At 40.0% G+C, this 27,390-nt stretch overlaps 1 protein-coding gene across 4 annotated transcripts in view; it reads right to left on the bottom strand.

Moving 5' to 3' along the window:
- Window positions 1-27,163, bottom strand: part of celf5a (cugbp, Elav-like family member 5a) — a 173,623-nt gene extending 146,460 nt beyond the window's left edge. For all 4 annotated transcript variants that reach the window (XM_057325900.1, XM_057325898.1, XM_057325901.1 and 1 more), the window contains exons 1-2: window positions 26,743-27,163; window positions 13,213-13,295 (exon numbers count right to left, since the gene is read on the bottom strand). In XM_057325900.1, the coding sequence (XP_057181883.1) occupies window positions 13,213-13,295; window positions 26,743-27,094 (435 nt within the window). In that variant the 5' untranslated portion in view covers window positions 27,095-27,163. The remainder of the gene's footprint in view (window positions 1-13,212; window positions 13,296-26,742) is intronic.
- Window positions 27,164-27,390: the final 227 nt, after the last annotated feature.

The raw sequence follows: 27,390 nt of genomic DNA, 5'->3' as shown, positions 1-27,390 counted from the left end.
CATGTTTCCCCAGCATGATCTGAGAATGTTCCAAGGAGCATCTTGTTTTCCTTAGTAGAAGCAAGAAAATTTGACCTTTTGTGCGATAGAGATAGCATGTTTAATGTCACGAATTGGCTTATTTGGCCATGAGATTCTTATTCATTTTACATCAACAAACTTCAAAATCCCCAAACTTGCTTACTTCCAGGTTTAAATTATATTTTGAAATCCCAGACTTTCGGACCCCATTTTAAGCAATGTTTAAATTACTTTCTAACGACATTCCTAAAACACTACCAGTTAATTCAACATGTTCGCTCGACATCATTCAACGCTCCCTCTATTAGAGAACGTTCAGTCATCAGAATACCGTTCACCCACATAGCAAAACTCTGGCACGCTTATGAGTTTCCACTCCCTCTCTGCCATGTTTCCATAGCTGAATCCTGGGAAGACGCCAGGCGACTTGGACAAACCCTGGGCTAGGCTGTTGCTCTTCCTAATGCCGTGATGGAGTTGCACTGGAGCATGGCTGGTCCCGGGACGGATGACCACGGGAGCTGGCAAAAGGTGAAATTAAAGTCTGTGATGCCTCTCTACAGAGAACCCAAAAATAAAAGCGTCGGAGGAAGCGGACCCTCAGGAGCCACTACGGCGTATCCGCCCACATGCAATGAATGTGGTTATTAGACGCGGGGCGGGTCTTAAACAGAGAGCGCTGTGTGAGGTGTGGACTACAGGGTTTGTGCAATCTGGGGACTTTGGAGGGATAGTTCGTCCAAAAATACAATTCTGTCATCATTTATTTGCCCTTATGTTGTTCAAAACCTGTGGAACACAAAAGAAGATATTTTGAGAAATGGCGCAGTGGTTTTGTGTCCATACAATGGAAGTCAATGGGGGCCAATGTTGTTTGGTCACCGACGTTCATCAAAATATTAATTTTTCGGAACGGCATGAAGGCGAGTAAATGATGAAAGACAAAAAACGACTTAAGGCAATAATAAAAACACAAAGTGGAGCCACAAAAAGACCCCTCAGGTGGGTGGCGGGTTACTGCTACATAAAACCAGTGACTACCTTCTTTCTCATCGAGGGAAACAAAAGATAATATATCCTGGTGGTAGACTGCCTCCTGCCCAACAGTGACACAGATCAATACATCATAAATTATAAATAAGAAAAAAATTGCTAAATAAACCCAGTAAATGAATGTGTCTTGTCTCGTCTTCCCCCTTTTCCACACCTAATGGATTGTGCATCGGCCTGGTATGTAGCTTTTCACTGTTGCCATGGAGACCGGTCAGGCAGCCCGGAGGCGAGAGGTGACGATGAGCTACAACTCAATTCAGCTAATAAACACACACGCATAAAAACAAGGGGTGCACGCACCGACACCCTAGAAGTGGGCTGGTGCATATGTACGTGCACATGCATGCAACATGCAGCTTATCTAAGCCCACAGGGGCGATACACAATGAAGTATTACTTCAAAAGGGTGTGGTTCAGCTTTATTGGCCCCTCCAAATTAATGTATCGACCCTGTTCGCTGGACGATTCGCTACTATTATATGAAAAACATGCATCACCGTAACTTTGTGTGCTATCTAGAGGCGCCCGTGCAGCGTGATTGCTTGGTTTTTTCTTTTTCTGCAATATTCAGTCGTGCCCGGAGTGTGCTGTATAGTACCACGCTGACATCTTAATGATTAGCCCCGGGAGGCTTTTTGGTTTTCATCATAGCAATCCGTAATGGATTGGTCGGCGTGGCGCGCTGCTCCGCGCAGTTCATGACCAGGAGCTGCGGTTAGCTGTGAAGTTTTTTATCAGACAAAAGACAAAGAAGACAAAGAAGAAAAAGGGGCGCGTTCCAGCGGCGTGCCATTACCGCCGTTTTGTTCTATGTTTTGGACTAACATAGCCTTAATGAAAGTGGAGAACATGGTGAGCGGCTTTCAAAGATGCTGATCTGCTCGTCACGCGGGGCGGTTTGGCTCCGAATTGCCTCTGCATCACGCCGCGGGCGGATCGCCCCAGCTGTGAGGTGTCCGCACATATGCTCCGACAAGGAGATTTCAGGACGGCGAGGCCTCCCTCCCCTGCCAGCAGCGAGGTGAACAAATTACATTCGTGTCACTTGAAGGATTCTCACAAAACATCTTATGTGGTTGCACACTGTTGCAACAGAATATGAATTGCTTGCACAAAAATGATGGAAGGTCCTTTATATTTGTTCAAATAAACATTCATAATAATGAGTATATTGATACTCATTTTAAATTCATTTCTATGGTAAAAAACACTGTTTGTGTGACTTTAAGCACCTTTAGTTTATTTCTACCTTACTCGCTGCAAAAACAGAAATGACCCTGATTCAATTATTCATTTCAGCACTGGACAGCGACCATGTTCTTAAATATCCAGCAGGAGTGCTGCACATTTTGTTCTATGAATGACACTTATGGTTATGATTTAATAATCATGTCCTCGAGCATTTGCAAGTAATTTGTTGAATATAAGCAAGGCTGGCTATCAAGAAACAGTTGAAAACAGATGTCAAAGATTGAAATCATAGTGAAATGAATGGTTAATCAAACTTTTATATATACACTGTCAAGGTATATATAAACAAGGTTTGGAGCCAAACACTCAAACTCAAACCCATTAATGACTAAAGTACACAAGTAATTTTTTTTAATTGAGAGTAAATAAACGTTCCATTGATGTGTGGTTTTTTAGGATAGGACAATATTTGGCCAAGATACAACTATTTAAAAATTGCCCTCTTGTGGGTGCAAAGAAATCAAAATATTGAGAAAATTGCCTTTAAAGTTGTCCATCAGAGGCACTGTAGCTAAGAAGAAACAGGTTTGTTTTAACACTCTCTATTGCCTTACCATTACCACTGGAATGACATTGTGGAGAGTAGATGAACCCGAAAGCTGAAATTCTAAGATTTATATAGATAGCAAACTTGAGTGTGTAGTTCCCAAATAGCAGGCAGCAGTGAGCGAAGTTTGTAGGCGTGTTTCCGGCCATTTCTTTCTCGATTTTACCACATCCACTCACAAAAAAAGGTTTTGATATATTTACGGTAGGAAATTCATCTTCATTGAACATTACTTTTACTTAATTTCCTGATGATTTTTTGTCATAAATGAAAAATATATAATTTTGACCCTTACAGTGTATTGTTGTCTATTATATAAATATGTAATGTAATGTAATGTAAATATATCCGTGCTACTTATGACTGGTTTTGCGGTTCAGGGTCACATTTGTTGTTTTGACTGGAATTACTGGATTAGATAAAAATGTTTATTAGAAAGGGGCATCCCAATACGTTTGTCCATATAGTGTTTATATAGCTACACTTAATGTAGGCTCCTTAGACAAACTGTTAAATGCTCTCTCCTTTACAACACACGTTGGACACAATCATTTGCTTAATGAATAAATGTATATGTTCTGTACACCTAAATGTAGCTCATCGCTAAACTTGAATTAATAGTGTAGTGTTAAAGTGGGGCCCTGATCAATGACTCCAAGTGAATCAAAAAGTCCTGATTCAATTATCAGTTTCAGCACTGGACAGCAACCTTGAACTATTTTCAGCACTAACAAAAACAGACAATTGCATACTGATTTCCTTCCCATGCGAACAGAGATGTCCACATTTCACATTTCCATATGGCACACGTTTCAAACAGTCTCAACATGATCGACAAGAACCACCTTCCCTAGGGAAAAGGGACTATCAACTCAAACAACCATCACGCAGTCTGCGATCCTCGCTTTTTATTAATCAACAGGCATCTGCTAATGATGAAGATATTTTACCATGCATCATTACTTCTCAACAACAACCCTCTTCCCAATGGAACTTTGAAAGAGTGCATCAGCGTGCGGTAGTGTCGGCATCTGCCCCCGGCACTGGATGCAAACAATCCCTTCCACCTGAGAGATGTTCAGGGTCACTGTCCCACACGCTGGAAGCCTTGCCGGCCTACACTAACCTCCACGGAGATTGCAGGTGGGGGGGTCACGGACAATGCCCTCTTGTGGCTCCTGTCAATCAAACGTAACGACACAACCCACAGCGAACGGGGTTTTCGCCTTGTGTTTGCTGACAAATGTGATGCCCTTCCTTCTGTGTCCAGGGCAGATCTGACTTTTAAATGAAGCACGGAGGGAGGGATAGAGCGAGATCGAGATATAATGAGAGAGAGAGGGAGTTCATCTCTCCCTGGGGTGGGGAGAGAGTTCTTAGCGTAAAGCGCGGTTCTCGCAGCACACTGAAAGTATGACTCCAAGCTGTCGACGTGACCTTACGTCAGCTTCCCGAAATTCTATCCACAACCTCTTGCTAGCTCCCTCCAAGCTAGCGCTAATCTCTCTTTCCTTATTGCGCTATCTGTCTTTGCTGTATCTATTTCCTCTGAGACCCAGCTTCTTTTTGTTTGTCATTCTTTATCACTCTAATTTGAAGCCATCTTTGCAGCTCCACGATGCCTTGTGTGTTTCATTCCCTCTTCAAATATGGTCAGAAGGGTGCATGTGTCACAAGCAATTATGATTAGCCATGTTATTCGATGGCCTATAAAATGCTACATTTTCCCAAAGTAGGGCTGGGCAGTATCAGGGGTGTCATGGAACAATTTGACAGGGGCATCATGCGAGTAGCAGTTCTGGATCATCTGGTGCTCAAGGCAAGACAACAGAAAACAAAAATACACTACCAACTGGTTTGTTGTGTGTGTTAGGTGTGTAGGTTTAGCAGTACAGTTTTCATTTAGCAAGCTAATGGATCGGGGATCAAATATACAGAAAATGAAGATAGCATAATTTATCTCTCACTTATAGGATATATATCATGATATTGCTTTTTAATATACAACAGCTGAAATTTCAACTTAAAATAGCTCATTTCATTTAATTCATTTTTTATTTACAACTTGATGGATGCAAACTAAAAGGTAAGAATATTCATAATGAATCATAAGTCTGGCATCAGTGCAAAAACTGCTTCCCATTATAAATCACCCTAGATAGATAGTTCCAGAACAGAGAGTTCAGACTCTCAATTCAAAGTTGTCAAATATTCACGCAAACCGGTGACTGCGCTAAACTTAAGTTCGAATTGTGCCCAACAACACCCCTTAATCACAAGTACTTCCTGTCTAAACTTGTTTAAAACCAACTCTGCATTTCATCATTCGTCTCTTTTAAATGTAAAACTCACTCACAGCCTTTCAAATTTATGCACCGCAACCGGTTGATCACAAAGCACATACACCACAAAGCCGAATAATGGCCTTATTTTAAGCCAACACTTTTTTCCAGCATCCTGTCTGTAGTTCCAAAAAAAGCCTAGCCCCTCTTTAGCTGAAGCCCATTCCTCCCCACCTTTCTGCAGACAAAGCACGCTTGGGCCACACCTGCACTTACACACCAGCAAGGGGACAGGAAGACAGATTGGCAGGCGGAAGATGTGTGTCTTCTCCGGGCCTCGCTCAGCCCTCATTTCTGTTGTCCTGAAGCCAGACCCATCTAGACAACACCCACGAGACCCACCCGTTACAACTCTGGTTTGTGTACACACACACACACACACACACACACACACACACACGCACATGCACGCGCGTTTTGCACAGCTAACCCAGATCACGTTGTCACATGATTCAATCCCTCAGACTCCTGCTCCCTGTCCAGCCACAACCTAAAATAGACTTTAAAAAGACCAAAATATAAAGCATTAATATTTCATTTTTTTACCAGGGAACAAAAAAAGGGCTTGTGCCAGAATAGTGCCTAACTAATAGCCCGTCGTGGAGGATTATTTTGCTTTTGAGGCATTTTCCATATCTATGAAGACCATATTTGTAACGGAAGGCAGAAACTGGCAACGGTCCTGGGTTTCAGGAGAAGCGCTTATGGCTCACGAGAAGCAGACCCCATTTCAATGCAAACCATTGATTTTGTTCAGAAGTAACAGAGGGTGAGACTTTACAAACTCTTAACCTTAAACACCCCAGACATGAAGATGTAGGAAAAGGACCGATCTTAGGACATAACCATTCAAAAACCCTACAAATCTTTTTGCTGCTAAAAGGAAGAAAGCTATTAGCTTGTTTATTTGCGGTTTTCAATGTTGCTATGCTATTCAAAAGAAGGTGCAAAGTGCAAAGCAAGCTTTTCACTAAACATCTTAAAAGAAGCGTTAATGGCTCATGGGAAAGTGATGTTTGGCTAAACATCTGGCTCGTCTAGTAGAAGGGGAGAGGCAAGCCTAAAAGAAACAAATAGTGTGATGTTCATTGAGACATTAGCCATGTAGAAAGTGAGAGAGAGAGCGAGAGGCATTAGCCATGTAGAGAGACATTAGCCATGTAGAAATTGAGAGAGAGAGAGAGAGAGAGAGAGAGAGAGAGAGACATTAGCCATGTAGAAAGTGAGAGAGAGAGAGAGAGAGAGGGAGAGACATTAGCCATGTAGAGAGACATTAGCCATGTAGAAAGTGAGAGAGAGAGAGAGAGAGAGAGAGAAAGAAAGCTCAATCTAGCTCTTGCATTTCACATCAAGTTTTTCTCAAGAACTTGCTCTAAGGTTTACTGAGGGAGAGAATTCCCAGAGGAGCACTACAGCGCAATGGATTTTTACTATGTACATTACACCCTGTGCCATTAAACCCCCTCCACACACACACGCATGTATTCGCACATGCATCGTGTAACTCCGCAGTCATACGTCTGCATCTCGCCGTGCCGGTGGAAAGCCATAACAGAGAAAGCGATGCTATAAAACTTCATGAAGTGAGAAGCACAGGCTCATATGCAGCTCAGCTGGGATTTCTCATGACGGCACTGGAGAATTTCTATTCATCACGGAGCGCCGGTCATGTAACAGCATTACCACAAGCCCGGCCACAAATATCCGCTACAATCCACTGGTTCATTTCATTGTCAAGTCAATGAATCAGCGTGTTTGAGATTGAAAGTGAGATGGTTGAGATGGGAGAGAGAGAAAGAAGTTCAAATTAGGATATTGAAAATAGGCCTGTTTGCATTGTAACTAAAGGTCAACAATTAAACAATAAGGACAATAGCAATTTATTTTACTCTATTGATATGGTGCTTTAGTCATTTTCTCACAATTTCTTACGGTTGTTTATTGTATTTGTATTGTGAATACAGCAGCAGTGTACCAATCCGAAGGCGCCCAGTGCCAGATCCTCGTAAGTGACCAATTTGGCAAGCACTCCATAGGCAAAATAATCTACTTTTTATCGCGCGGAACCTCTTAAATCAAATTATTTTGCTATTTTGATTAGTTTGATTAGTTTAGTTTTTACTGTTATTTCTATTCAAATGTAACCTTATAATAATGGATCATTTGAACTTTTTGACATCATTCGACTTCAACTGACGTAAAGTATATAAAGTAAACTGCAATTTCATGTTTCAAACAGAGATGGCAATTAAGTCAAGTTACAGACTGCATCTTTAATTTAACCCAGTAAAATGCTTTGACAAAATTATATTTATAGTAGCCATGCCTATTATGCTTCATTCATTTGATTTAATCATTCGTCAACCATCCTAAAAGAGCATTTTGTCAACCGATGTTCACACCCAGAGTGTCGCCTCCCACTTTCTCCTATCGTCAAAAGCTAAATATGGAGCGTTGTTAGCCTTCCAGTAAGCAACCAAACTATACCGTTGCCTTTGTTTCAACAGTGCTTTACCAGGTAGGAAATGAGACTTTGTTGGAAAGGCACTGTTTTTTTTCCCTGCAGGAGGAGCAAAATGAAAATTGGCCAGTTCGCAGGTTTGCCAGAGACGGATGTGATAACAAGCATGTGATCTGGGCGTAAAACACACACCTTAAATTACACCGGATTTGTAGCGGGGTAGAGCAGGCTTATTCCAGCAGGGGTGTGGAGCCCCGTGGACAGCAAGCGGAAACGTGGCGAGCCCGTCTCATTTTCTCTGCGTGGCGGGCCTTCTTGCATACACACATCTGTGAGTGTGAAAGAGCGTGCCTACAAACAGTCTGTTTTCTCAAGGATGTAGTTGGCATTATATACACACACTGTCATCTTTTAAGTTGCTCATTTTAGGTGTCAAATGAGCTGTTGTTTCCGTGTATACATGAAGGCTAGCTTTCTTTATGATCCAACGACATTTATATTTAGACACTGTTGAATAATACGTTCCTTTACCGTTTCTGTGTAAATATGGCAGGTTTGTAGAAAATCTAACTTGATACTTGGCATCACATTTTGTTTGCCAATCAAATGCATAAAAAGCAGACCGCCTTAGCATTGTACCATGAATGACAGCAAGTTACACTAATGCATTTCAGCACTGGACAGCGATCACTTAAACTACTACTTAAAGGGACAGTTCATCCAAAAATGACAATTCTGTCTTCATTTACTCATCCTCGAGTTGACTATGGTAGTCAATGGTGGCCAAAAGCTGTTTGGTTACAAGCATTCTTCCAAATATCTTTCTCTGTGTTTGTCAGAACAAAGAATTTATACAGATTTGGAACAACTCCAGGGTGAGTAAATAATGACAGAATTTTTATTCTTGGGTGAACTGTCCCTTTTTAAACTGAAGCAATGTGTTGAATGAGCAACGTAGTATCTCTCTCTCTTTCTCTGTTGTATTTTTTTCGTCTCCTGAGTCCCTAGGCCTGGCGGAGATACCATAAATATCTTCACATATTTGTCCATCTAGATCTTTTAATATATTTCGGATCTTCACTGTAACCATGTTTGCAACATAAATCGATGAATTAAAAGCAATTTAGACAGATTCTAAAAACGGTTAGCCGCGGTAATGTAACAAATTCAATTTGCAGTTATGAATCATATTTTTCACCAGCTGCTTGGAAAGTGAGGTGCAAGTTTCATATAAATATACTGTATTTAAAAGAGCGCTAAAAGAAATTTGTGTTGTACTTCGTCTATTCCTGTCACCATTTTACATCACCGTACTGAGTGACCATGATTAAATTAATGAAATGAAATTAATAAAAAATACAAACGTAAATTTAACTAATAAATGCCATTTTTGTTTAACAAAGTCTCTAAATTATGATATTATTACGTTTAATTTAAAGCTGCAATCCGTAAATTTCTGAATTAAAAATAAACACAAATAAAAAGCAAGAACCGAAATTTAAAAGCATAGTTCACCCAAAAAGAAAAACTGTAACCTGCATGAATTTCATTCTACTGCCGAAGAAAAAGATATTTTGAAGAAAGCTGGTGACCAAACAACTCTGAACCCCATTACGAGACTCATATACAGATATGAAATAACATGAGGGTATATAAATGACAGAATTTGTATTTTTGGGTGAACTATCCATTTAAATAATCTCAAACACTGTAACCTTTTCCTGCAAGAACCCTAATAGTACATTTTGGATGTCTCCCTTATCTCACAAACCCATTCCAGACCTTGACAAAGTTGAATTAGCTGTGATAAGGGAGACATTCAAAATGATACAAAATGTCCATCCCTACTCTGAAAGCACATATACAAAACACAATCAGCTCTATCCAACCCCCTACGCACAAACACACACCGATCACCGCCGTAAGCCCTAGATGCTCATGACAAGCTGCCATGTATACATGGTGATGTTATCGCCACATCTCGCACATTTCAGAGTTGATGTTCCTGAGAGGTCACTGATGGGGAAGCGCACAATCGAGGCGGACAGCTGTCAGAATGCCTTCCGCGCCTTCGCCCAGCTTTCTCCTCCAACTCCTCCTCTGCCTCAGGGTGTCCTCTGACAAACACGGCTACTTCTATAATGGCGCTAGTATGTACCCTTACGTCACAGCATGTTCTGCGAAATCCCAGCAGGAATTAGGCTGAGAGGATCTATGTTGTTTGACATCGGTGGTTATATGAGTTTCATACACAACACTCGAAACCCAAGCTTAGTCTTGATAAGCTATATTTACTTAAAGGTCCAGTGTATGAAATTAAGTGGCATCTAACCGCTCACTCCAATCCTCCTCCTCGCTTTCGAAGCACTACGTTGGCTGACACAGGAATAAAATGTTGTCACGTTTTTGCTGCTTTGCCGAAGGAGATAATGTATTTACGAAACACGTTCTAGAGCAGTTTGTCCGTTTAGGGCTACTGTAGAAACAACATGGTGAATTCCATGTAAGGGGACCCGCGGTGTATGTAGATAGAAATAGTTCATTCTAAGGTAATAAAAACATAACGCTTCTTATGTAAGGTCTTTATACACCTCTGAAGACATAGTTATGTAAATTATATTGAATTTCTATCAACAGATTCTCATTAATCTCACACATTACACCTTTAATATACTGACATCTGAAGCCATATAAAATTATCCAAACCACCAATGGCTTTAACTGAACAATCTGTTTAATTTTGATAGCCATACAGAATTCTACACCATCAAAACAGACAGCCACATAAAAGAGACTTAAAAGCATATCCAACAGGATTGAATATAGACAAACACCAGATCGTATTTTGTCTAGGTCCTGCAAATAGGCATGTCATTCAGGAGTTAAGGACAAAACGCGAGCATAAATAACTTATAGGTCCCTCTCTGGGGGAATCCTAGTTTACATGAATTACTCTGTAGCCTCTGGCAATCTGCATATCAAGCAGGATTTAGCAAACAAACAACTGGCATATCTACTTACCATCCGCAGAGGTTGTTGGAGAGAGATTTAGGGGTACGCTCACTGCAAGCTGGATAACTTTAACAGCAGGAAGGAGTGTGTGCGTGTGTACGTGTACGTGGACGCAAAACACAGCCATATAAAACAGTGGCGTCTAGTTCCAAAACTCTTCGGCAACACCTACTACCTTATTCACAGCTGTCTCAAGGGACGATAATACCGGCGAGCGAAGCTGACGCAAGGACGTCGCACATGTACAAAGTGTGTTTCTTTTAACCCGCGGTGAGAACGAGAGGTTGGGATGTATTCTCAGCGGGGCTGGACGACACGTGTCAGACTCGGAGTAACCCCCTTTCTTTCTTTCGCAAATGTTCTCAGGAGATTAAAACGGGTGTGTGGGCGGGCGCTTGACACAGTTGCCCTGAATTCAACATGATGCTAAATCGACGTCGCATTTTGCTTGTCATTGGCTTCTTATATAAAACGTAACATACATTCAATCAAGGGCCAGCATCTTTTTATGTTGTTTATATTGACAGAAGGGTCATTGCGACCAATAACAGCAATAATTGTATTTAATTGGGCTGAAATATGAATCATTGATACATTATGCTCAAGTGAATGGTATTTTTAAATCATTTGTACTGTGTCAGTTGTCTGCAATGTTTGTTAAATATAAGTTTGTTAACTACATTTAAGAAGACAACTCTAAAATGACAGAACAAAACTATACTGCAAGATCGTTGCTTACCTAAACAAATGCAAATATATTGTTTCTAAACACTTTAAATACTGAGAACATTTTAAAAATGTGTTAAGCATGTTAAGGAAATGAATTAATTTTAAGATAAAGAGTCGCACCACGACATGGCCAATTCATCTAGATCAGTGGTTCTCAAACTGGGGGCCCCAAGATGGATCCAGGGGATCAGATTTTGTGGCATTTCAGAAACAAATGTACAGTATAATACAATGCAATGTAAGTCTGCCAAATGCATAAATGTAAATGAAATATAGAAATTTATCATAAATTTTATGCAATCAAATATCTGAAAAATAAGACCACCAACCAAAAGAACTGATGTTCCAGCATTGTATAAAAGCATATGTTTTTGGTTTAATTAAAATTCTTAGTTTAAGATTAAGATTAAGTCTTTATACGGGGGACTGCAAAGCAATGCACTCTGCACAAACGAGGCCTTACAACGAAAAAGTTTGAGAACCACTGATCTAGATGAAAAAACATAATATTCACTTAATTTAAAACTTTATTCTGCATTTGCGCATACACCGCATTCTCAATGTTTGAATAATTGCAATTGATATTTTTAAGGCCAATTTTTAAATAAATCAAAAATCCTCATACGTCATTCACCCAGAAACTTAAAGTAGCTAGACACTGATCGTGGTTTAAATAAAAAGTAGTATACAGTATAAATATATATAGACCATTTTGCAAGACGTGAACAATACTGGTCCAAAAAGACTTCTTCCTATTCTGATTAAGTTTCGATTCACATTTCGATACCGTTTTGTTATTTGTATTTTGTTCTAAGGTGTAGTTTTAACAAACTGAAACAGAAAGTGCTTCTGGACCAGTGTTGTTTGTTGCAAAATGGTGTATATAATCTGAACCATCCAAATGAGCCAATTCGATAAAATGAGCGCTACTGTAGACAAAGGAAACCTGTTTAAAAGAATGTATTCAATTACTACCGTACAGTTTTCTCAGCTGTAAAGCGGTGTACACGATACGATGTGCCTTAATTAAAAGAAAACTTAGCTTATTACTGGAAAAACTACATTAAAGCAACCGATCTACCATCACACTGCTAAGAAAGTGAGTAACTTTTAATGAGTTACTCCACGACACTAAATTGTTGGCAAAATTATATTCTATCTACTAACAACAATCTAAAGATATTTTAAAAGTAGAAGTATAAAACATTATGGAAAAATGTTGCCAGTGCCACATTTGTACTTTAATGTGAAGTGCTGCTCTCTGTTCATTCAACTCTTTCAAATGAGTCTGGCAACATATCTACATTCATGGTAACATATCTATAACCGTATATTTTCCACTGTCATACCACGTCCAGACGTCCTTCCTCGCTACTTCCAACGGAGCTGCTATCGACTGCCACTCTCGATTCCACAACCCTCAATGGAAACACTCTCCCCTGCACCCCGCTATGTTTATTTTTGTGCGTCCGCAACGCTTTTGTGCAACTGGACAACAATGACTCACCAGCTTTTTGCGTAAATGGAGCAGTTTAGAAAAAATTGAGAGAACAAATGAATTGACATTTGCTATCGCTGCATCCCCGAGCCGTGCGCTGAAAGCATCGGATCAATGCTCCCAAACGCCCCCAGGGAGAAGTACCATGGAACAGCTCAAAGCCTGATCTTAAAAGGCTGGGTTATCGACTGATTTCTGCTCCAAAAGCTTTAGCTCCCCGTCTAAAACATACAGCTTTAGCTTGACTGGTGCGGCGGCCTCCTCAAGAGTCGAGGCGAAAGGCTAGCAGCGGACTTACCCCTGGCAGCGTCTTCTGTTCGTGGAGGGCGTTCTGGGCTTTGATGGCCGACTCGCGGGCGCAGTAGGTGAGGAACGCGCAGCCTGCGTGACAAAGAGGAAAGGAGAGTTTTAATGACTTGGATAGACAGTGGTGTTCAATTCAGCACGAGTCTGTGGGTGGCCAATGTCATTTGAAGCGACCGAACAACTTTCTGTAACAACTTACTGTGGCGAGACGACCAGGACATTTAGATGCCTTTATACAAAACAACTTACGGATGAGAATAATAGAAGAACAACTTACGAATGAGAATAGAAGAACAGTTCATTTGAGGGAGAACACAATACAAGCTGATCAGCGATATCAATACAATATACACAAGGTCTAAAATAGAACATTTATGTTTTTGTTATTTTTGTCATTTTGAAAGACAGTTCAACCAAAAATAAAAAAATACTTTTTTAGTGCGGTCAAATCGATTATTCGTGATTAATCGAGGTCAAAATAAATGTTTGTGTTTATGTTATACTGTATATGTGTGCGTGGTGTGTATATTTTCATTTAAATACACAAGCTTAGATGTATATTTTTTAAAAGTAATATAATTTTATCATTTAAATTATATTTAAATATAAACTTATATACTTTATATTTATGTAAATATTTGTTATATATACACTCACATTTGTGTGTGCATTTATATACATAGAGATATACACACTAACACACATAAACACAAACCTTTATTTTGTGTGATTTTTTTAATCACGATTAATCGATTTGACATCACTCATTTTTATGGATTTCCGTGCGTATGGTTCCCAATGGTTCCCATTCACTTTCATTGTGAATTTTGTGTTACACTGATTTTCTACAGAAAAAAAACATTACTTCAAGTGCTCCCAGAGGAGGTGTTTCTCCAGTCATTTTCTGAAGATTGCAATGGATTTCACCATCCATGTGACGGTTGTGGGACAGCGAGGGTGAAGGTTGTAGAAAGTGACTTTGTACTACACTGTAATGGTGGTCTTCATTGAATTCAGGTTTCACATCCACCCACAACATTGTTCCCAACAACCATCACCGCTCTTCCGGCTCTAAAAAACGAGCCAGCACAAAACACTCCGCGTCCCTTACAAAGACAGGGAGCAGAGGTGCCTTGAGGAGTCCCTGTGGATGAGGTAAATACAGACAGTCTATTTTCTAAATGGGGGAGACTGTCCGGTCCACTTTACACTGGATGTGCTTGTGTGTGTTTCCCGTTTGTGTGCATGTCTGTGTGTGTGCACGGTCCGAGCGAGTCCACAGATTCGCCGGACGTTCCTATTTGAAGGTGGAATAAACCTTGACTACCATGACACCCTGACAGAGAGAAAGCCAGTAGTGGAAAACAACAAGAAACTTCAAGCCTCTGGGGTCTCTGAAAGAAAATGAATATATAAAAAGACGCGCACACATTTATACACCAGGCTATAAAAGCTTCTATCACAGGTAATGCGAAAAAGTAGGAAAGCAGAGCACAAAAACAGATTTTTTTCTGACATTATCAGCACAAAAAGTGTTTACTGTAAAAACAAACTTTGCTTTGGTTCGGATCACTGGCAACAATAAAGCAGTATATTGGGGATAGCACTTGTACTGTATATACTGTATGTAAAATCAACAACCAAGCAGTCGCTCGTTCTCCCCTCTTGCTCTTCTCGCCCTGTTCTATTGCACCCAAATGTAAAGTCCTCATATTCATAACTGTATATTTATTCCTTAAAGCTGAAGTGTGTCATTTTTTCTTTGTTAAAGAGCAAATAACTGACACGCATTATAGTCCCACATAGCTATGAAATAAAGACCACAGAGCTGGAACACAACACAAGACTATGACAACACAACAAATATTCACCAAATCCTTTTATGTCTACCGTATATTTTGTCAAACTAATTTGCTTTTGCGAGTCAAGCAGTCGAAAACATCATAACACATACATATTAAAGGACCAGCGTGTAAGACTAAGGAGGATCTATTGATAGAAATGCAATATAATATACATACAGTAACTACGTGTTCAGAGGTGTATAAAGACCTTACATAATGAAGCGTTATCTTTTTATTACCTTAGAATGAGCTATTTCTATCTACACACACTGCGGGTCCCCTTACATGGAATTCACCATGTTGTTTCTACAGTAGCCCTAAACGGACAAACTGCTCTACAGAACGCGTTTCATAAATATGTTATCTCTTAGTGAAAATGTGACGTCATCTTAGTGCTGTGTCAGCCACCATAGTGCTTTGAAAGGACTGAGCCGTCGGTTGTAATTCGCAACCTCACCGCTAGATGCTGCTACATTTTATAAACTGGACCTTTAAATGCACTATACTTATCAAATATGAATCGCTAAATGCTAACAGCTGGATAAAGAAGGACGTGGTCACCTGACACGTCTTCATGGCCTGACCTGATGGTAGAGCGGAGAATGGGAAGCGGCGACCTGACAAGAGCTGAGATGATAGAGCTGGATAAAGAAGGACGCGGTCACCTGACACGTCTTCACCACAAAATTTCAAATGCTATTAGATTATGAATGATAATCTTAAACTATAATTTACCTTATTAGTAAGTTTATTTATTTTATTTAGCTTTGTTGTGCAAGCTCTCTGGAGCTTGTGCAGAGGCAGCAGCTTTTGCCAGAGGGGAACTGGAATCCCCTGGTTGGGCCTGGGTTCTCCTGAGGTTTTTTTCTCGATTAGAGTTTTGGGTTCCTCGCCACCATTTGCATACTGTTTTTTGCCTGGCCGGGGGGGCTGCTTTAGAATTTTAAAGTTTTACTTAATTAATATTGCATATAGGAATTTATAGTCTGTTATATTTGACCTGTGCTTCGCTCTCCTTTATCTTAAATGTGTGCTCTCACTGAGCGTGTGTGTGTGCGTGCGTGCATGTCTGTGTGTGTGTGCGTACTTGTCTGTGTACGTGTGTGTGTGCGTGCTCGTCCGTGTGTGTGTGTCTATGTGTGTTAGTACGTGTGCATATTGTGTGTGTGGAGTGTTTTGTATGTGGGTATGTCTGTCTTCTGTGTTTTCAACTTTTTCTTGTTTTTACAGGTACAACTTTAATTGTTTTGCTTATAGTCAATATGTCTTATGTACAGCTGCTTTGTAACAATGAAAATTGTAAAAAGCGCTATATAAATAAAGTTGAGTTGAGTTGAGAGTTAACAACTTAACAAAACCACATTTAGTTAAAACGCTGTTGTCCTCACAAATCACATAACTTGCATTGCTAAACAAACAAACAAATCTACTGTGTTCTTTTCTTTACTGTTAACTCGCTTATAAACAACTATATTGCTTTTAAATACTTCAAAGTTTTGTTACGTCTCACATCCGCCCGCCACCTGCTCTTTTCCACCCATCAATTTGTGCCGAACATCTGATCTTCTGTTTACTCAGACGCCAGATTGGATGCATTCAAAATGCATTCGCAAAGGTTTGCAAAGAATATCCAGAGTAAATTAGCTGACCCAATAACATTAGCAAAAAAATCGTGCATGTGTGTGTGCGTGAGAAGTGAAAGGGACAGGAAAATGGATCAAGAGAAAAGAAGTAAATCACAAATTCAATTTTAATGTGTCTACGTTCTTCTGCGCTTGGTGTAATATGCGAGTGCACTTCATGGCCACCAGAAACTTCATAATTGGAATCCAAACACGTATTACTGGCCTGCTGTTGCATACCAGGCACGAAATCTTGGGCTGCATGATGAAATTGTTTGAAACTCAACATAAAAAGATCACGCAGGGAAACTGCTGACACATCACCCAGGGGACAGTCTATGAAAATGATCTACCGCATTGTTTGATAACAATCTCTAATGTTTGATCAAATGTGATTTAATAATTAACAAAGCTAGATGCACAGCTAGAAAGCTATGGACTGTAGTTTGAAATTGCAGCTAATTTCAGCCTTTTTTCCATTGGTTGCTGATAAAATATTCAACTTGTTTTTCAACAAAAGTCTGAGACACATGGGATGTTCCCATTTAAATGTTTAGGATTGTGAAGAAATGTTTCACATTCGGCACTATATTTAGTTCCCTATGTAAGCCAATCTGTGACATTGACCATATTAAAGGGATCGTTCATCCATTTTATTTTATTTTTTTCATAGCATTCAAAACCTGTATAACTCTTTCTTCTGTGAAAAGAAGATATTTTGAGAAATGTGGTTTTGTGTCCATACAACGGAAGTCAATGCGGTTCAATATTGTTTGGTCCAACATTCTTCAAAATATCTTCGTTTGTGTTCTGCAGAAGAAAGAAAGTCATTCAGGTTTGAAATGACATGAGGGTGAGAAAATGATGAATTGTTGGTCTTAACCATCTCTTTAAATCCTTCGCACAAAAGGTCAGATTTCCCTGCTTCCACTTAAAACACCCTAGATACTCTTTGGAACATTCTCAAATCATGCTGTGAAAACAGATCATCAGATCGTGCGCAACCTTGCGGGGTCCATGCCAGCTCGAGCGCACGCCGTCATTGAAGCCAAAAGGGGTTCAGACGAATTAGAAGCCCCCAAGTGCTCAAACCTCTGGACTCCACAGTATGCATTTAAAATCCTTTCTCCTCAAGTCACAAAAAGTCCAAATGTAGCTGAGACTGGCAAAAGCATTCTTCTCTCTTCCAGTAAAGAAATGACATCTAACCCCTGTGCTAACAAGCAATCCTATCGACAGAGGCCCATGAGGCTTGCAGGTCTATGGAACGGCGTAGAGCCTCACGGAGAGGTAGAGAAGCAGTGCAGTACTGTAATTAAGCAAACTGAATTGAAGGTGCCGGCCCCCTCCACTCCTGACAGCCCCCATTTGCCGTTTTTTTAATAGCGGAGCTAAGTCTTCGCACCATTGCTCCTGCCCCCCCAGCGCCCCCTCATAATTGTGTGCGAGCCCTGAACTGTGAGGTGCCTGTTAAGTGCGAAGGCCCGGTGCTAAATCTGCTCCTGTGCTCTAATTCTTCTCGTTCTCGCCTGAGCACTTTGCAACTTCGCGAGCTCTCGCGTCATTCACACCTTTCGCTCTTTCCCCCGCACATTCAAGTTTAGCTCGGAGAACAAAGCACTGGAATTCGGTTGTGCTGTTACCTGAAACACAAACGCTAATGTTACCACAACCACCCAAGCATTTTGGGCTTGCTAGTCCCAATTTTACATGACAGAATGATAACAATTGATTTTTTCGTAACATGAGGAACAAGCTGTTTGCACTGTAATGTAACGACTTGACAAAGCAGAGAAAATGGACGATAACCACAAGTTATACGTTGCAGTGACAACCAACAGGACCAGGGACAGTGGAGCTCACTGGAACCATCTACTGTGAGATGATGTATAATAGTCGAGTGTCAGCAAGATGGAAGAGAATTTAATGTAACCGTGAGTGATTTCCCTGTGCTGTATGATTCGTCTCTCCCACATGCGGGTAACAATAAAAATGATGCGTGGAAAACAATCAAATTGAAATTGTTGGTATTGTGAGAGTTTGATTCATGCGCTGATAATTATTCATGTTGCTCATCATATGATGAATAATGCATGACTGCAATTTGTATATAAAAACGCTTTAGAGTGTACATTTTGGTAGCAAGATTCATTGTCGGATAAGAACGATATCTATTTTTTACTGATAATACATCTCACTTGTGATCAGATTTATAGCTACGTCTAATGACATCCAGCAGGAGGAACGCCTGCTAGCAACTAGGCAACAATATCAGATTTACATTCTACTATTAGTGCGGCCAAATAATAAAAAATAAAAAAATGCTATTAATCAAATTCACCTTCTGATGAATTTAATCTTTAGATTATTTTGTGTTTTATGGGTTAAATGGGTGCAAAAGCAACACCTACAGTACTATGTTCAAGTCTCAAGCAGATACTAGCACTAAATTATCTACAATGTTATTATATGTGTAGTATCACTAAACCACAGTACTAGTTCAATATTTCCGAAAATATTTCCAATATTTTCAAACGAAAATACTTTCATCATTTACTCACCCTTATTCAACACCTGTATGACTTAATTTTTTTCTGCAGAACGCAAGGGAAGCTATTTTGAAGAATGTTGGTGACCAAACATTGACCCCCACTGACTTCCACTGTATGGACGCAAAACCACCGAGACATTTCTCAAAATATCTTCTTTTGGGTTCCACACATGAAAGAGTCATATACAGGTTTTAAACGACATGACGGTGAATAAATAATTTGTCATTTTTGAGTGAACTCCCTTTAACATCACAATTATTGTCAATACCGGTATATTGTGACACCAACAGCAAAGTGACTTGATGACCTCCAGTGATAAAAATCACTGTCGGTGTAAACAGGACGTGTTGTGTTGACTGCCTTACAATAGAAAAGGGGGTTTGAATTTCTCTAAATTGCTCTCTCAGTTACTGTCCAGACAACAGCATTGTCCCTGCCCTCGCCTAATTACTTTCTAATGAGTCTTGTAATATAAGCGGTGCGCTAGCGTAACCTGTAAACCTTAATTAAGGCAGCCACCTCTAAATGTGCCCAGCCGCCATGTACCGGAGCCGAGTTATATGGACGTGATTCCTCACACGAGCCACGAAAATACAGTTCATAAGAATGGATGGATGCATCATGACGGTCCCCATGCTGAAAATGTAGTATAGAAAATATAGACAGGGCTACAAAATATATTGAAATTGCCTTAGTATTGCAAATGTATATAATGCAAAATGCATATTACAAAGGCTTGCGATGAATGAATGAAATACATTTTAAAGTAGCTTCTGACAATGAAACTAACAGAGAAATTTGTAAAAAAAAAAAAAATGTCATTACCGCCACCACCACTGTATCTGTATAAACACCACAGAAAACAAAGTGATTCCCTAATACATAGGCAACAACTTGTTTGACGTCATACAACTCAGATAACCCTAGTTCAATTCCTCTGTTTTGAATTTCAAGTATTGAGACGTGACATTGTTTAAGCTGTCTTGCAGCATGCTGGGAAGTCCTCGCACAGACAACACCAGACATTTACGCAGTCCAGGACGGGTACTCTGAAACAAAGACTCCCTCAAAGGAGAAGCTTTCTCGGTAGGCTACATCTGTCTCTCTCTCTCCCCGTCTTTAGAGGGTGGCTGGCAGGCGAGTTGTGATGCCAGCACTGGCAGCTTAACCTATTTTCGGAAATACCACAAATTTCTATTAATAGCTGTGCTGAGCAGCAGGCCTCTCTGCACATCCCTGACGGGTCCCACAAACTCACTACTAACGTCCTCTCACAGATCACCTTTCAGCTACGCTCATGTCAAAGCATTACTTCACGATGCTAAAATAAAAACAGCAACCTTACTCCGTGAAAAGGGTATTATGTTTCTAATACGCTCTGATGTAGAACATGAATAATGAAATAAATAATTCCCTTGCCTAAAGGATGCAAGTGACATCACAGAATGCATGTCACAGTATGATTTCTATTGGATATACCAAGTATGCAATAATAGAGCATCAATAGTAGTTCTAGTTTGCAGTAGATCCTGCCAATATAATCGAACCAGTAATCGTGGGTATTTATATATAAATTGTGCACATTTTTAATGTTTGGAGAGACGTAGATAACGTATTGTACGTACAAAAAATAACTTAAATGAATAAAAATGGAAATGTATTTTGTTAAAGGTCCAGTGTGTATTTTTTGGAGGATCTACTGACACAGAAATGCAATATAATATACATAACCATGTCTTAAGAAGTGTATAAAGACCTTACATAATGAAGCGTTATGTTTTTATTACCTTAGAATGAGCTATTTCTTTCTACATACACCGCGGGTCCCTTTGCATGGAATTCACCATGTTGTTTTTACAGTAGCCCTAAACGGACATGCTGCTCTACAGAGCGCGTTTCGTAAATACGTATCTCCTTCGGCAAAAAAACGAAAACATGACGACATATTTGTCCTGTGTCAGCCACCGTAGTGCTTTAAAAGGGAGGGGTGGAGTGAGCCGTTGGTTGCAACTGGCAACCTCAACGCTAGATGCCACTAAATTTCATACACTGGACCATTAAGGGATCCCCATCCAAAAATAAACAAAATTATTGCTCATTGAATAATGTTCGTCTAACGTTTATCAGATTTTAAAGCTGGCGACCATGAAGATCCCTTTACTATTCAAATATTGACTAGTGGAGTTGATATACTGTATCAGACGTTACATCATTAACTAAAACATGCAAACTACAAGGATCTAAAGCACTGATGCAACACTGTGACACAAAAGAATCATGATATATTGACATTCGATTGTATCAGCACGCCCCATCACTGCAAGTACCTACGAATACCAATGAAATCGCATTGTTTATACGCGATCCCATCCCATCTACTCTCAACATCGGCGATGCTCACATCTGCCCCTCCATACCTCCCTCTTCATATCAAATCCTATTTTTCCACCCTCTCCTCCTCTGCCGGGGTGGATCTGCCTCTCCCATCCTGTCAGAAGGGCTCGTCACTTCGCGATGCCTCCAGATTAAAGGCATCATTTGTTTTCAGAGGTTCTGACAATCACTCAATCTCTCTCAGCGTGTTCATATATTGTGCTTAGCCCTCTGCCTCGCCGTCATTTTTCGCCTGCCCACTCCGGCTCCGTGTGTGCGCTTGGCATTTGTCACAGCTCTCTGACTGACATAATGGCCATTCCCTCCTTCTCGAAATCAAAGGAAGCCAGGAAAAAGGCTTTTCCGTGCAAATTCCGAAGAGGCATTTACATATTTCTGAGCCGTTCTCATCAAGCGCGACGGAAAACTTCTTTAGCTGTTCATTAGTCAACATGCCGGGCATTCATTTATTATACGTTCGCCAACGAACGTCTTAAAAAAACATAAGTGCCTATTTCTAGACATTCTTTTGCATCATATGTATTATTGTCCTGTGCTTTGCCTTTACAGTTTGTTCGTTATTGCATTCTTTTAAAACAACATTCCTGAACTCATCCTGTAAGGTTACAAAATACGAAACACAATTGCAAAAATAATTTACTTCTCTGCCCTTTATCATTATTGGCTGACCAGACTGGCATTACCGTCCCAATTCACCATTGGTCGAACCAACGTTGCCGTTTTGATACCACAACAGTGACACAATATTTCTAAAACACAAACAGGAAATTTAATGGGCTTTCTATACCAAATAACATTACGACACTTTTGAAGATCGGCTTATTGTCCTCCATAAAGACGGTCACTAGGGAGAGATTCACAGCATCTCAGAATAGCGCATCAATAATTTTCTGTTCGTGTTTTATGCCCGGTCCACATAAAAGAAGAGGTTACAGAGGGTCACTGAACCTCTTTCCAGAGGGATGTCTAAAATACTCTACTGTAAGTGCCATCTGCTGATGAATGGTAATAGCCTTAAAAAACACACACTCACACATTCCATCTAAAAAGAAAAATAACCTTCTCCGTATAGAGGCAAGTCCATCTAAAGGCAGGTAAAGGGGAGCAAAATGGCGGGTTCGTATGAAAAGAGAGGTAGCTAAAAGCAAAGCTCACCGGTGGAAGAGGGAGGATCTCATTTTGACATTCACATCAACAGTTTCTGCCTGGAGAGAGGCTGAAGCTTTGCATTTTTTATGAAGCAGCCTTGTTGTGTATTACAGTATTTACAGATATTTGGGTGTTCGGACTGCCAGACTTTTTAAAGGTTTCACCCAAAAACAGAAATTCTGTCATGAATTACTCACTCTCTAGTTGTTCCAAACCTGTAGGCTATATCTTTGTATGTTTGAACACAGAGAAAGATATTTGGACGATATTAAATAGTCCTTGGACCCCATTGACTACCGTAGTAGGAAAAATTACAATGGTAGTCACAAGTGCCCCAGAACTGTTTTCTGGCCTACATTCTTCAAAATAATCATCTTTTGTGTAAAGTCATTTTCCCTTCTATGGTAGTCAATGGGGTCCAAGGTCTGTTTAGTTATAAGAATTCTTCCAAATATCTTTCTCTGTGCTTATCAGAACAAAGAATTTTATACAGATTTGGAACAACCTGAAGGTGAGTAAATGATGACAGAATTTTTATTTTGGGGTGACTGGACTGTCCCTTTGAGCTATAAAGCCACTCGACATATTTAACTTCCTGAGCCAAAAACATCCATTTAATAAATCTAGTAAGGTCACTATATATCTGCATGGGTCAATTCTGTATTATTTTAACATGTATCTTAAAATAGATTTTTTTTCCCCAGTGTCAAACAACTACGGTCTTCTCTTGCAGGAACATCTAAATCTGTATCTACGTCAGCCTCAACACTTGTAGAAACTCACAGCCGGGCTATTAGTTTTTGCACTGTTAATCTATCCACACGAGGAAAGCTAGAAATTAAAACCCTTCAATATTTCATACTTTTATATCTCATACTTCATCTTTTTAAGATTTTCATCTTATTTCTTCTTCACTCATAAATGCATTAGCACAATGGTCCCCTTGACAGCTATTACTTATTGACACTTCATAATAGCAGATGGCAAAGCGTCTGCATTAGTCAGATACTTCATTCCGCATCAAGCGTCTAAAGAAACTGTGTGTCTTTGTCTGTGTGTACTGCAGTGTTTGAACGTTCTAGGCCCTTCATGTTGTAAATTATGGTGAAGACGCAAGCTTATCCTTGGACATCACCTGCAGCGTGCAAAATGGGGGTAAGAGGCTTTCTAAGCAAAGCAACAATAGTCTATTCATCTAGTCGCTCATGTAAGCTTATAAAAGCGGCATAAACCTTTGCAGGCGTAAAACGTGCATGTTTCTATAACACAGCTCCATAACACAGCGTTATATATAAATATAGTGATATACATACAAAAACGTTGTTAAAATGCCAAGCTCAAGTGAATACAGGTGAAAAGCCTGAAGGTACAATGTTCACCTAGTAATACAAATCGAGAGAATTGTTAGGCACGGAGCAGCTCTCATAACAGTATTTTTCATATTGAACACTGCAAGGTGGGACAAGTACAACATGCTTTAATTGCAAAGACGCAAGCGCTGAAGGACAAACTAACCGATCCGAGCGACCAAAACCTCAGACAATAACTACAGTTGCTAATCCCCAGTCATTACGGCCATGCTTTATTACCACGCTTAGCGAACTAATGCAGTGTTTTCCTGTGTGGATTAGTGGGTTGATTTACTGTAGCTCAAAAAAATGCCCCCACCCACTGCCCATATCGCCCTCCCTCCCCAATCCCATGTTCCATCCTTATGATCCTTTTAGAATGAACAACCTCTTAAAACACAAATGTGTGGAAAAACAGGACACGCAAATGTCTAGTTTGCACTGCTTGCTCTGCTAAACCACTCAAAATGGATTTCCTTCTGTGGATTTAGTTTTTTCAATTGCATATATGCAAATGGAAGGATTTACAAAAGCGAGTACTGGCGTTGTGACAAACATTGATTTTCCTCTTCTTGTGTCTTCTGGTCCTTAAATGATCTTTTTGGTCCTCCTTTCTGTGGGTAATAGTACTCTATTTTTGTATCGCAAAAATTACATTAGCATCCTCGGCTGCATTTAGGCCAAACATTTGAACAACACTGAAGTCTACATTACCAATGCAGTCCATTCTGAGCCTACTCACAAGATTGCACGATATATGCTGACTTGTCCTTATAGTCACATCCCCTCATAGAATAATGCATAAGATTACGCAAACCATTCATCCTGAAGACAAAAACACTGCCTTTAGAACTCAACCCATATTCCATTTTTGTACCCATTATTTATTTGTTTACCTGTTTGCGTCATGGATGCACCCAGGTAGTTTCAGGTACACATCTGGGCCTATGATGTTGAAATCTGCCACTTAACTACAATGTAGATAACCAGCTAGAAAAAATTATAAGATGTCACAGCCTATACAGAACATGACTAAAGAAATATTTTTCCTTCAATTTTCTTTACTCAGTAGCTCATGAAAACAAATTCATTCTATGGAGGTAACAGGAATACATTAAAACCCTTCAATGCTAAAAAAATTGCAATTTCCATACATATAACAGCCTATGCTTTAAAATATTCTTAGCACGTACTTTAGCATGCCATTTATAATTATGAATTAGCCTGACACCAACTTTCCAATGGCATGCTAGTACTTGAACACTCAACTGTGGTACCCTCAGGTTTCTGTTTCGTAATCCCCATTACTTGTTGTTACACAAGTTAAGACTCCAAATAATTTAGTTATTTTCATTTCACATTAATCCTCAAGGATTCCTACATTAAAGGGCTCCTGCTGGTGTACAATCTCCTCACAACAGTCATTTCTGATAAGAACGCTATTTCCTCTAAAACCGACAAATGCTTTAACTGTAATGAATGTAGATGACAAGACGTAGGCTATTCTTTATAGCATATGACTAGAATAAAGTCATTTTCTGTCAGCCTAAACGGTGCTAAGGCTAATAAAGTAAGTTCAACATTGCCAAACGTAAAATGCACAAAACTCACCTGTTCAAAATCAAACCATGCATTATCATTACTTGGACATTCATAAACCCAATTTTAAACCCCACAGTTATTCTAAAACTGGGCTAACGTTACTCAGGGTGGTAAATATCGTGGATGAGCGCTTGAGCAAATACAGCCTTATTAGCATAATTATAAACACGCCACTGATATGAAGCTTAATGGCAACTGACACTAACGAAGACAAATGTGAAAATTCCGTTCCGAAACATATCGCTCGAGGAGAACAACTGACACGTCGGTGTCGCCCACGTCGACAGATTACACCAAAACGGAGGTTTAATTTTAGTCATTGTCTATTTGTTTGAGTGGGATTTATGACGTCTTCCATGCCAATTGTCAAGCAGAACGTCACGTCACAGCGTAGAGCGCGGGTCGTAGTAGTTCACTTAATGACGCACAACCCAAACGTGTTTTAAGTGCAAATATGATATCATCCTAAATCCATCACCAGTACGTGTCGTCTGATAGTTCGTTCAGGTGGAATATTTCCACATTTAACAGACAAAAGAAAGACTACGAATAAGAATTGTAATACAAGCCCCGTAATTTGCCCCAGTTTCGAGAGAGCACGACTGAAAGCGCCCACAATGAAACGGCCAAAAAGAAAAACAACCTGCCAATGTCATGCATGTGTGGAAATTATTCATTAAGGTAATGCTAGAAAATACAAAGGTTCAAAACTATTGTGCAAAGTTATTTAAACGTTGCACCTGTTAAATGCCATAGTAGCCTAGAAGAAACAGGGGTCTATTTCATCACAAAAATGTAATGTGTGTTTTACAATAAATATTTCGCAAATAACGCATGCGTCATTAATAGACATTTTGAGCAAACAGAATCTGACAATCAAATATATATAAAGTCTAATATTATTGTGTCACTAAAATTGTTGTAGTGCTTCCCAAAAAAATAGCAACAACAACATAAAAATCACAGCTAGCACTCTTACTAGAATCACTGAATTGGGATCACGCGTTTACCTTTGTGCATGCCGGTGTAACGGTCCTTCAATACTGTCAATTCGTGGATTTTCCCAAACTGTTCGAATAGGGGCTTCAGGTCTTTTTCTTCAAGGTTTCGCGGTATTTGCCCGATAAAGAGTTTTATGGCATCTTGGTCTTTCATGGTGCCGTTCTCCGGATGAATGGAGATGGATTCTGACCCGTTCATGGGTTTAGGAGATGGGATCTGAGCGTACTGGTGCGGGACAAAGAGGAGTGGATGTTGGGTCGGTGCTGCCCCGGGTCCAGTGAAAAGCAGGCTGGAGTATGCGGGATGGGGCGGCTGTGGGTGCTGCTCCGTTCTTCTCTCAGTCTGAGTGAATCTGGCCATTCTGAGCTGGGAGCAGACTGGATAATAATAATGACAACACGCACACACACACTGAGAGAGAGCGAGCAGTCATCTGGAAACACAGACTTACTTTCTAGGTGATACACACACAGACAGTAGATGGTAAAGGGGGTGGGGGAGACGGACAGGAAAACGCGCTTTTTTGCTCCTGAGTGACACCCAGTGGCCAACGAGGGCGATTAGATATACTGTAGTAGAGTCTGCGTGGCTTACGAAATACGTTTATATTTGTCGTTGAAAATATGCATTACTATTCAACAACGACAATAATAATC

Source organism: Triplophysa rosa, linkage group LG25 (assembly GCF_024868665.1).
Source record: "Triplophysa rosa linkage group LG25, Trosa_1v2, whole genome shotgun sequence".
Lineage (NCBI taxonomy): Eukaryota > Metazoa > Chordata > Actinopteri > Cypriniformes > Nemacheilidae > Triplophysa > Triplophysa rosa.
Note: the sequence above shows the minus strand (reverse complement) of the source record. Positions and strands in the feature narration are given on the sequence as shown.